Below are 11,235 nucleotides of genomic sequence, written 5' to 3' on the forward strand. Positions count from 1 at the left end.
GTCTTATTTCCAGCCGTTTAGACGGCACTTCCTCAACAAGCAGGCATTGTGCCAAGTCTCTCATGGTGATGATGCCGCACGGCGTTGGACACCCCGTAACCGAAGCAATCTCGTCTTGAATGTTAAGATCAACGAGCCTGTAACCGGGAAGGTCGAGGCCATCGTCCTCGTTCGTCTTATCCGGACGCTGAAGTCGTCAGAAGACTGGCTGGCAAAAATGACATGACATATTCACACAATGAATGTGAGACATTTCCAGAAACGCAGTTTACGATGATCGCAAGCAATCCCTCACCATGCGTTTGCTTGAGGAAGCCGTGTTCACAACTCACGACATCCCGATCCCCATGATTGATTTGTCTTTGTGGCATGAGAGCTTGGCTGCTATGCCACGATGGCAAATGCGTCGGGATTGTCGCCCGAATCTCGGCAACAGACGGCAGTCAGAGATGGGCGTGCGTCGGGACAGCGCAGAATGGCCCGGGCGCTGGGGTAAAGAAAGATCCCCCCCAAGGTCCTAGACCCCGGACTCCCAGACCATTGCCAATACGTAATCCCGCTGGCCCTTCAGCTAGAACCCTTGCCCTCCACTGTGAGCGCGCCAATCAGACTTGCCGCAAAGTGTCAGGGACGATGAGCGAAGAGCCCGGCTCGGCAACTTGGAAACGCGCTGCAGAGCCGATAAGGGTCCTCCGCTGCGGCCCTTGCGATAAGACTCCAATTCCCGCTAAGCTCATCGTTCGATTTTCGCTTTCCAATTCCCCAAACCTTCCCTCCCACCTACCCACCAAGCCCGTCCGTTTATTTTGCGACTCGGTGAGCCTTCAATTGCACTGCCGTTACATTACCCCAGGCTAATTCTCTGCCTCTTCCAGTGTCCTCCGCCAAGATGTCGACCGAAAAGCCTCTCCCTTTCGTCTACCAGTTCGCCGCAGGTTCGTTCCCGACGTCTCCCCACCACCGCGATATCGGACCCGAAATACTGACCGCTGCATCCAGGCGCCATTGCCGGTGTCTCGGAGGTCAGTCCTCCACGATGATGCGCAGAGATGGATTAACAGACATGCTCACACTTGTTCGCATCTAGATTCTGGTCATGTGAGTGCAGAAATCATGTGCGACAAGCTCACGTGCCCAACCGCTGACCACTTCCAGGTACCCTTTGGACGTCGTGAAGACGCGAGTGTAAGCTTTGCCGGGATACTGGCTGCTCCCACACCTTGACTGACGTGCCTGTACAGGCAACTTCAAACTGGAACGGGCGCCGGTGCCGACCACTACAATGGCATGCTCGACTGCTTCCGCAAGATCATCCGCAACGAGGGGTACGCGATACAACCCACCTAGCACCGGAGCATTCACCGACTTACAGAGCACAGTTTCTCGACACTATACCGCGGAATCACTGCCCCCATTCTCATGGAGGCTCCCAAGCGTGCAACCAAGTTTGCCGCCAACGATGAGTGGGGAAAGGTCTACCGCAACTTGTTCGGCGTTGCCAAGATGAACCAGTCCCTGTCTATTTTGACCGGAGCCAGCGCTGGCGCTACCGAGGCCTTCGTCGTCGTCCCCTTCGAGCTCGTCAAGATTCGGTTGCAGGACAAGGCCTCCGCCGGCAAGTACACCGGTATGGTCGACGTCGTCAAGAAGACCATTCAGGCCGAGGGTATCCTCGCCATGTACAACGGACTTGAGAGCACCATGTGGCGTCACGTCCTCTGGAACGCCGGCTACTTTGGCTGCATTTTCCAGGTCCGCCAACTGCTCCCCAAGGCCGAGAACAAGACTGCCCAGGTCACCAACGATTTGCTTTCTGGCGCCGTCGGTGGTACCGTCGGTACGATTGTCAACACCCCTATGGACGTCGTCAAGTCCCGCATCCAGAACAGCCCCAAGGTTCCCGGCCAGACGCCCAAGTACAACTGGGCCTGGCCCGCCGTCGCTACCGTCGCCAAGGAGGAGGGTTTCGCTGCTCTGTACAAGGGTTTCCTCCCTAAAGTCCTTCGTCTCGGTCCCGGAGGTGGTATCCTGCTTGTCGTCTTCACGGGCGTCATGGACTTTTTCCGCACCCTTAAGACCAATGCTTAAACGACCTCGCGAGAACGATGAGAGATCAAAGAGAAAGAAAAGAGCCGGGATTGTACATCTTATACAGGCAGATACCAACACCGGGGTTTTGGATACCTGGCGCTCAACAATGCAAACATCATTTCCAAACTAAGCCTTTATTTAGTGTATCATGACAAGTCTGGTTGAAAAGTAGGATATCACTAACCAAAAAACAAGACTACGTGTGGTTTAAGCGTATGGTTCTCAATCATAGAAGATATATCTGATCTATCGAAGGCCCGTTCCAGCATCGATGTCCTGCTTGTCTGGCGCCCGCCGATTGATTTGAGGAACGCTGTCGTCATACTTTCTAGAGGGCCAAAATATACTGGACACTGGCAAAGTCTTACGGCAGAGCCATACTGCTTGATCCAGTTCATATGTAGCTTCAAAAACTATGAACCGCATGAAAATATGAGATGCCTGTTTTCGTAACTGTCGTGCCACTATTGACTCGGTCAAAGTACTGCTTCTTTAGCCGTACCAGTCTTGTAAGGCCTCTTAGTGCTAAAGCGTCGCCAATCACGAAGCATGTGAGAAGTCTTGCCACGTATTTCAGCAATATTCCTCTCAGTTCACATTCTTGAGCTCTTGAGGCAGTCACTGAACAAGAGCTTATTGCGGAATGTCCCTTTTCGTAACGGCAAAATGATGCTGCAATGCTATGGACGTCTTCAAGAATAGTTTGTGCCCTTGTGTGATTTATTCCCTATCAGTCTAATTTTCTCGACTCTTTTTTCACCTCACTATTTTAGTTACTCCCAGAGCAATATTGCCCAACAGTCTCAAGTTATTCTTTTCTCCGGCCCATTAAATCCTTGAGATGCCCCTCAGAGCTGTGAGCACTCAGACTTGGAGGCTGCTGCGTTAAACTACTGCGTCAGGCCATAGCCCTTCTTGCTCAGTCTTTCTTCCAATGTCTCTCCTCTACCTACTCTTCTGTCATTTTTGCTTGATCGTATTTCTCCATGGAAATAGATAGGCGTGCATGATACCTTGGGAAACATGATCGCCTTCCTTTTCATATCACAGCTCTCAACACTCTATTCCTCGCAGACTTGTACATCCTCCCCTTTCTTCGCTGCTTCCTTCCTACCCAGTCGACCACGAATTTCCAATAAAAATAAATGCTGGCACATTAATGCTCTTGTTCGCTTCACACCAACTTCCCAACACATATTCTATACTCGCACACTCTCCCACTTCATGAACAAATTAACTATTGCCACCTCTACCTTCTTCGACAAAGTTGTCCCACACCTGCAATTTCCTCGCTCGCATAATTCCATTTTTTCTTTCTGGTAAGAACCGTATGGGGTTTCTTTCCTATCCTGCTTTACTCTTTGCGGGTAATTTTATCTACCTTTTTAGCTATTTGCGCCTCCTCCTTACTTCTTCCCTATCCCCGCTGCTCCCTCCTTCTCAGCCCAAACTACCTACTTACTACGTTATCAACATACAATATCTCAATCAAGCCTAAATTTTTAATTGCAGAAGATCTCATACGCAGATCTCTCGCCGGCAGTAGCTGTAGTCTAGGTAAGATAATTTCTAGTTGCTCCCACCTACTGCGGTACCTTCCTGTACAACTAAACTTGTTTCTTCATGTAAAACGAATAGTCTTCTACTCATTTTCTTATCCTCACCCTCCATATCAACCGTCTCATTCCTCGTCCTCACATCCCATCACAGTATCTCACATTCCACACAGTATCCCACATCTCTCAAGTTCACCGATTCAATTCGTTCTTCCTTCCTCTCTCACCTTCCTCAAATTGGTCGCATCTAATGGAAGTAGGCATCTCAACATTCTGGCAAATTTCCCACCAGAGCCGCTATGGACTCGCCATCCCAGTCGTTGTCGCGAGCTACCTCCTCGTCACCAGCTGTGACGAATATTGGAGGCTTCCCCTCATCTTCTCTCGCCGATGGGACCTTATATATGGCCGAAAGTAACCCGGCATCCACGGCTCAACTGCCTTTTCCCACACATGGTTTCGCAACCAATTCCCAGCAAACATCAAGCACTCAGCTCTCACCAACTAACGTATCCGGTTCCGGTCTCGTGTCTGCTCTGGAAGACCTGCAAGTCGCAAGCCAGCAGCGGCCAGCCCAAACTGCGGCTGAAATTGTTGCCAACGAGAGCCCTGCATCTGCCCAGTACGATTTGAACTTGGAAAGCGACCTATCTGCGAGCGGTTTTGTCACGTTGAATGCTCATGAAAGCGATGAGGCGCGTAGGCATTACAATCCCGATGAAGACGAAGTTGAGTCTGTAGATGGCGACGCGATTTCTGAAGATGAGTTTCGCCCGGATGACAACTTTTATACTGGCGTGGACGAGCAATCTAATCAAATTGAGGAACTAGTAGAAGAAGAAGTTGAAGACGAAGAGGACGAAGATGATGATGAAGAAGATGATGAAGGAGTGGACGAAGAAGTGACTGAAAACGCTCAGAGTGAGATTGGAAACAATACTGGCAGCGAGGATGACCCTAATGAATCCGACGAAAACGAGGCCGATCCATCCCAGCCATCTGAGCCCACAATTGACCTTTACAGCATTGGCTGCAGTGCTGAGTGCCAACAGGAATTTCAACAAGGCGTTGACTACTACAAAACCCAAATTGAGTTACTCGAAGACAGGATCCGGAGTCTTACTATCGCGAGTAACACATTAAGGGTAGATCTTGACAGAGCAAATGCCCAGGTTACAAGATTGCAGAGGAATCGCATCGCTGAAAAGCGAACCAAGGCAACCTGGCCAGAAAAACTTCGACGTTTCTTGACTGATCCTGAAGACGTCGAAAGCGAATCATACGACGATATCTACAAGACTTGCTGCAAAGAAGAGAATATGAGTACTGTCAAGGACAACATTCACCCCAATCTGCGATTCAGACCTCCAACTGCCCACGAGCATCAGGCCGATATATCGGACGCTCTATTTACTGAAGTCACAGAAGTAGACGTTGCGAACCAATTCGAAAATGAACACCGCGATTTTTCCGATGAACTATTCGTTCAGGATGACGAGCATCCCGAAGATAACCAAAGTCTTGAGACACTTCGGCGACCGAGAGCCCAAGGGTCAGGAGGCGTTCAGTCTGTCCCCAGTATTTTCCCGATAGACCAACTGCCCGTCAATGTTCTGGCCAACGTTTTCAAATTTATATTCTACCACGAGAACAAGCTCGTTCACTGCATTACCCGACTCGATCCATTCTTGCCTCCAGAGGAGTTACCTCGGACTAATGTATATAGCAGTGGTCTTCTTCATCGTTTCCACCTTTCCGGCAAATCATGCAACATTACACATGCCATAAAGCCTCACAAGCACCTCGCACTGTTGTCTGTCTGCAAACGATGGCACTACCTCGGAATTCACGCATTCTACGGTTTGAACACATTCGCATTCTCAAGCTTTGGAGAGTTCGGCCGCTTCTGTACTGGCATTGGACCGGCTCGCAGAGAGAGAATTCAACATATCGAACTCCTTTGGGTCGGTAATCAGTATCTTTCTCATAAACCCATACTGGAAAACAACAAGTTCAAGTGGGTGTCCAAAAGAACCTGGGATGTCTCCTGGCTTTGCCAGATGCCTAGACTTAGGAGTCTGATAGTCCACGTCAACGAGAGCGGCTATTCATACATGAGGCGCAAACACGAGCCCTCGAGCTACAAAGACTGGATGGCATCTGTTACCGGTGGTCAACCAAATTTTCGCCTAACAAGGTCTCTTCGAAATTTACAAGGGCTGGATTACATCCATCAGCTACGTGGTATGGAACTCATTCAGTTCTATGACTTCGAATTGTCTCTAAAATACGGCGGCCGGCATCGAGTTCGCGATTGGTCATTCTGCAGGGATATCGAAAACGTGACAGCCATGCCAAAGGTTGGAGACAGGGTAGAAGAGGCCAAGCTGGAGAATCTGACGCCTGTCCTGAAAAACCTTGTAGCTTCTGACGAAGACCTGAATGCCATCAAAGCGTTCTATCAGGATAGTGCTGCTTTCGACGCAGAGTATATGTCGCCGCAGCCGCCTGTCATTGCGGAAACTCTTGATGAAGGAGAGGGTAGGAGTGGCGACATTGAGATGCCAGATGCAGAATATGTATCTCCGCCACCCTTTGCCGCAGAAGGTCCCGGTGAAGGAGACGATGTAGGTGGAGATATCGAAATGCTAGACGCCGAGAACGCCGATCTTAGACGCAGGGATGCAACAGCCCGGAAAGCAAACCAACAAGGAGGCTCGCCGGGTTCCGAGAAAATACCGTTTGGGGCCACTGCAAAGCAAAGCCGGCACAACAGCCCCGCAGACCCTTCCAAAGACTCCGAAGCAGACATGGCTGCAGAGGACGATGATGAAGCAACCCCGAAGGCTATCGCTCTCAATGTCAGGACTTGTTCGGTAGAGTCTAGTACAAGCACCGCTACGGAAGTTGGTCCAGGAGATGACTTTGACAGCAAGCTATTCATGGCAGGATCTAACGCCAACAACCCCATTGATTTGGACAGTATCGAGCTCAGCATCGGCTCGCAAGTATTGAAGCTCCAGCAGGAAGTTTGCACGAAGCGTGAACCTTCCGAAACCAGCTCAACAGGCCACCTACCATCCCGAGAAAGCGATAGATCTGTCGACAACGACAGCGGCTTGTTCGTACATTCGCCTACATTGCGGCATGATCAGTACCCGCGCGAACGCTCATCTACGTCCATGATCGAGACACTTCGAAAGAGAGGGTTTGCAGCTTCCGCGGTCCGTAATATCATCGATCTGACCTGTAACGATGACGCACATCTCTCTACGGACTTTCCCAGCTCATCTCAGCCGAGTTCTTCTCGACCGGGCGGTTCATGGCCATACAACAATGGTGGTAAATCCAATCTCTCTGCCAGTTCGGTTTCCTTCAACTTTCCATATCTTCAGCGTCAGGCCAGCGATGAGGAGGAGAATCCATTCAAAAAGCCAAGAAGAAGATAATATTTACACCTGATCTATCATACAACCATATATTTACAAGAGGGACTCATTCGCAAGCTTTATTCCCTCTATTTTCCTAGTCATCTGTATAATAATGCACAGAGCAACTGCGAACTCTGCGCCCTGTTCCGGCTTTTGATTTTTTTCTCCTTCAAAACTAGAACCAGCAGCAGAGCTTTTGCCTGACCAACTCGCATTAGGCTGAAAGCTAAAACATATAGCATGGCGTTGGTTGGGATTGTGGCACGGTCTAAGATACCCTTTTCATTCAGTTTTCGGTCATCACAGCATACCTCTATGAGTTTTACTGATCTGCATCTTTCAGCACGGCGCGGATCACGAAACATATTCCGTTACGATATACGACTGGCGATCCCAAATTTGGCTCTGAAAGGAACCCATAACCTTCCATCTCGGCTCAGATGATAGGTGGCCTGGATGATTTCATATTCTTTTCCATGGTTTATCACACACCCCACCCGAATAGCCAGGTAGACAAACGGAGATTGAATTTTTCAAGTGGTATCTGAATGCTTGACCTAGAACGTAATCTTAGTGCCCACGAATGCAGCAGTAGTCTGCGCCTCCTTGGCCTTCTTCCTCGCCTCCCAACTAGGATGCAATTGTCCCTCGTCATCCTTCTTGGGAGGCGCCTTCGGCTTCTGTTCGAAACTGGCCTGCGGTCTCTGTCCATTTCCTCTGCCGTGACCACTACTATGATCTCTACCCTGCCTGCCGGCCAACGGATTCGAAACACCCTTCTTCCACGGCTTATTTCCACCGGCATCATCGCCGCCAACGGCACCCCTCTTCATATCCCATCCGTTATCCCTCGCACCCTGCCTCTGCTGGTTCACCTGGTGCTTGACATGGTTCGCCTGGCCGCCGTACTTCTTCTCCCAGATCGCCTGGCGCTGCTTCTGTCCCAAACGCTTCTTGGGTGGCGCGAGGTCGAGATCAGACGCCTCGGACTCGGAGCCCGAGATGTAGCCGCCCATGAGAGAGGGCAAGAATGTCGTCGACCCGGGCTTTCCCGTTGGTTTCTTTGCGCGGGCCACTTTCTTCGCCTTGCGTGATGCTGGCGGGGGCGAAGGGGAGAGGGAGACGTCGGCCGCGTCTCTCCTCCGTCTCCTATCGGATTCATTGCCGCCGTCTTCGTCGTCTACGTCTTCCATTTCCTCATCCTCATCCTCTTCGTCCCCATCCACATCGTCGCTGTTGCTCTCATCATCTGCAGTATCTCCGTCCGCGGCTTCACTAAGAAGGGCCAGATACTTGGCCTTCATGTCCTCGTCCCCGCTTTCCTCCTCCTCGTCGGAACCACCCAACAAAGCCTCATACTTGGACAAGGCTTTCTCCTCGTCCTCCTCGTTGAGTTCAACTTCTTCACCGGCCTCGGCGTCCTCGGCATCCTCGGCGTCTGATGCGCCGCTGTCGGGTGGAATCTCGTCGTCCATCTCGTCAAAAGGGTTTTCATCCTCCTCAACCTTGGCAGGCACAGCCTTCACGTTGTCCAGCTTCGCCTTCTTCGCTTCTCTAGGCCCATCATCCTTGTCCTCACTTTTGCTCTCAGCAGCACCCTTCTTGCCCTTCTTCCTTTTGTCCGGTATGGGAACGTTCAGGATCATGCACACTCCTCGAGTCGCCTTGTCGACGGCCTCCCGGACGTGTACACGATTGAACAGACCACTCGTGACATTGTGAAGGGCTACCTTTTCCTCCTCCGATAGGTCCGGCTTAGGGACTCCCTGCTTGATTTGCTCGGGTAGGGCAGGACTTTCGGCGATTTGCTTGACTTTGAGGAGCGACGAGTGGAGGTGCGCATCGGCCGTCTGTTGGAGATCGATGGACTAACAAAGTCAATGAATATTCTGGCGAAGAAAATATGGGGGCCATGGGCATACTTTCAACACCAGGATCTCTCGTTCCAAGCGCTTGATCTTGTCGGGTGTGGACTTATCATCGCGCATCCGCTTGCTGTACCGTTGACGTTCGAGGCCTTTGGCACCTTTCAAGGCGCGGAAGATCTCCTTCTTATAGTCTGCGAGCTTCTGCTCCAGATCATCCTCGCGCGACCTCTTGCGTTTGACCATGTCTGGGATTGTTGGTACGTTGCGTTGGTACCGTCGCAATTATTTGGCCGTCGGTAGCTTCAAATGTGGTCGGCGCAGAACAAAAAAAATGTGGTCCAGCGCCGATAGAAAGCCAATCGATAACGCGGAATACTTCCGACGGCCGTGCACCGCGTGGGTGCAATAATTGTGCGCTGCGATTGGCCATATTTCGACGCCCGCTGTTTGGATGTTAATGATTGGGCCAAACGCGATCCTTCAGTTGCATGGATGACGTTCGTGGTTGGAGGGGCATCCAGGCACCCCGCCAGTCGATGTAATCCAATGCCCGTATAAGTGACTCTTGCCTCGTCTTCCTGCTTTCGCTTGATAAGACCATCCCAACAAAAAGACGCGCAGAAATGGCAGCCTCGGAACAGAAAACCAAGGATGAGTTGGCTGCTCTTGGAGCCGGCAACCTCTTCGCCGTCAACGGCATGGTTGCTGTCATCACGGGCGGTGGCACTGGCGAGTTACTCTGTTTATTCGCATCTACTTCACAAAAGCTGACAAATTACAGGCATCGGTCTCATGATTACCAAGGCCTTGGCGGCCAATGGCGCGGAAAAGATCTACATCCTCGGCCGACGCAAAGAGATCCTCCAAGAAGCCGCAACTTCTGTCGGGTCCAGCGTTGTCCCATTGGTCTGTGACGTGACCGACAAGTCCAGCCTTAAGGAGGCCACGGACGCTATCGAAAGAGACTCTGGGTTTGTCAACCTGCTAGTCTGCAATGCCGGCGTTGGAGGGCCCCAAGTCAAGGCTCCTCTGGCCGAGACAACGGCTGCCGAGTGGGCGGAACAGCACCTGGCCCACGACATGGCTGACTATACGCGGGTTTTCGACGTCAACGTCACCTCCGTATGGTACACCACGATGGCGTTTGTGAAGCTACTTGATCTGGGAAACAAGAAGGGCAATCTTTCCCAGAGCTCCCAAGTTGTCTCGACCAGCTCAATTGCAGCCTTCAACAAAGTCGCTCCTGGTGGCTGGGCTTACGGCCAATCCAAGGCAGCCGCTACACTGCTCATCAAGCACCTATCAAGCAACTTGCCCCGGTGGAACATCAGAGCTAACTGTATCGCACCTGGATGTGAGTTTCTTTCTTTTATGTGTGGCGTAGTTTTAGGCATGGGCTGATTTATCTGAAGTATTCCCAAGTGAAATGTCTGCTCCCATTGCCAAGTTATATAGTGATGACGGTAGTGTACCCAAGGAGATGATACCGATCGGGAGAATGGGTGACACCCAGGACATGGCGGGCGTTATGCTGTACCTTGCGTCGAGAGCCGGTGCTTATTGCAATGGTTCAGTCATCATTGTGGACGGCGGCAGACTTGGAAACTTTCCCACGACATGGCATGCTTAGCTACTAAGCTTGAGTGTTTATTTTGCGTCGACGCAAAATAATTAGAATGCCAAGATAGATTAGAGAAACGCCGAATACAACGGCAGTATCAAACCTAGCTGCGCTTGTTGATCTATGCTCCTTATGCTCCTTGCGTAGTTGCATTTGGCGTAATGCCCGGTTCGAACCGGGTCTCTTCGGTGTGCATTGTTGAAGATGAGGTTTCTAGCCAGGGGCGACTTAAACCGACCCGAAAAGAATTACCCAGTGCATTTTTGTATCATAGATTCGGTGAGACTCGGTGAGACTTGGTGCAGAAGCTTGGCTCTCAACTGGGCCCAGTCTCGGAAATACATCGGCTAAGTGCTCAGTCCACCCTGGCACGAAATGTTACTTAGAAGAGGGGAAGAATGAGTAGCAAAGGAATCGGAGAAGAACCCAGCACGCCCAGATCAGCCTCCCCCACATCCTGTTCCCTGCTCTATCCGGCTCATGCAAGTGGCTTAGCTTTTGGGCGCGACACCTTGTCTCTGCCACTTGCTCAAGCTGCGCGAAGCTACGGCGTCGCGATTCGGTCCAGCGCCATTTTTTGTGCCCATTTTTGACGTTTTGGACCGCCTGGCCGCGACCCGTCAGCCGCCAACCCTTGGAGCCTTCCCTTCTGTCGCAAAACTATGGTC

At 51.2% G+C, this 11,235-nt stretch overlaps 4 protein-coding genes across 4 annotated transcripts; 3 read left to right on the forward strand and 1 right to left on the reverse strand.

Annotated features, from left to right (window-relative positions):
• Positions 1-889: 889 nt before the first annotated feature.
• Positions 890-2,088, forward strand: EsH8_X_000312 (mitochondrial 2-oxodicarboxylate carrier; the record flags this gene model as incomplete). The annotated part of the gene is made up of 6 exons (XM_083274400.1): positions 890-935; positions 1,000-1,022; positions 1,088-1,098; positions 1,156-1,185; positions 1,242-1,325; positions 1,380-2,088. The coding sequence occupies 6 exons, from the start codon at positions 890-892 to the stop codon at positions 2,086-2,088; spliced, it is 903 nt and encodes a 300-aa protein (XP_083119792.1).
• A 1,858-nt stretch (positions 2,089-3,946) lies between these two features.
• On the forward strand, positions 3,947-7,096 carry EsH8_X_000313 (uncharacterized protein; the record flags this gene model as incomplete). Its single annotated transcript, XM_083274401.1, has 1 exon — positions 3,947-7,096. One exon carries the CDS (start codon positions 3,947-3,949, stop codon positions 7,094-7,096), a length of 3,150 nt encoding a protein of 1,049 aa, XP_083119793.1.
• A 539-nt stretch (positions 7,097-7,635) lies between these two features.
• On the reverse strand, positions 7,636-9,189 carry EsH8_X_000314 (Bud-site selection protein; the record flags this gene model as incomplete). Its single annotated transcript, XM_083274402.1, has 2 exons — positions 7,636-8,946; positions 9,001-9,189. The coding sequence occupies 2 exons, from the start codon at positions 9,187-9,189 to the stop codon at positions 7,636-7,638; spliced, it is 1,500 nt and encodes a 499-aa protein (XP_083119794.1).
• A 380-nt stretch (positions 9,190-9,569) lies between these two features.
• EsH8_X_000315 (SDR family NAD(P)-dependent oxidoreductase) lies at positions 9,570-10,576 on the forward strand (the record flags this gene model as incomplete). Its single annotated transcript, XM_083274403.1, has 3 exons — positions 9,570-9,675; positions 9,728-10,300; positions 10,359-10,576. 3 exons carry the CDS (start codon positions 9,570-9,572, stop codon positions 10,574-10,576), a joined length of 897 nt encoding a protein of 298 aa, XP_083119795.1.
• Positions 10,577-11,235: the final 659 nt, after the last annotated feature.

This window comes from Colletotrichum jinshuiense, chromosome 10 (assembly GCF_051148585.1).
Source record: "Colletotrichum jinshuiense chromosome 10, complete sequence".
Classification (NCBI taxonomy): Eukaryota; Fungi; Ascomycota; class Sordariomycetes; order Glomerellales; family Glomerellaceae; genus Colletotrichum; species Colletotrichum jinshuiense.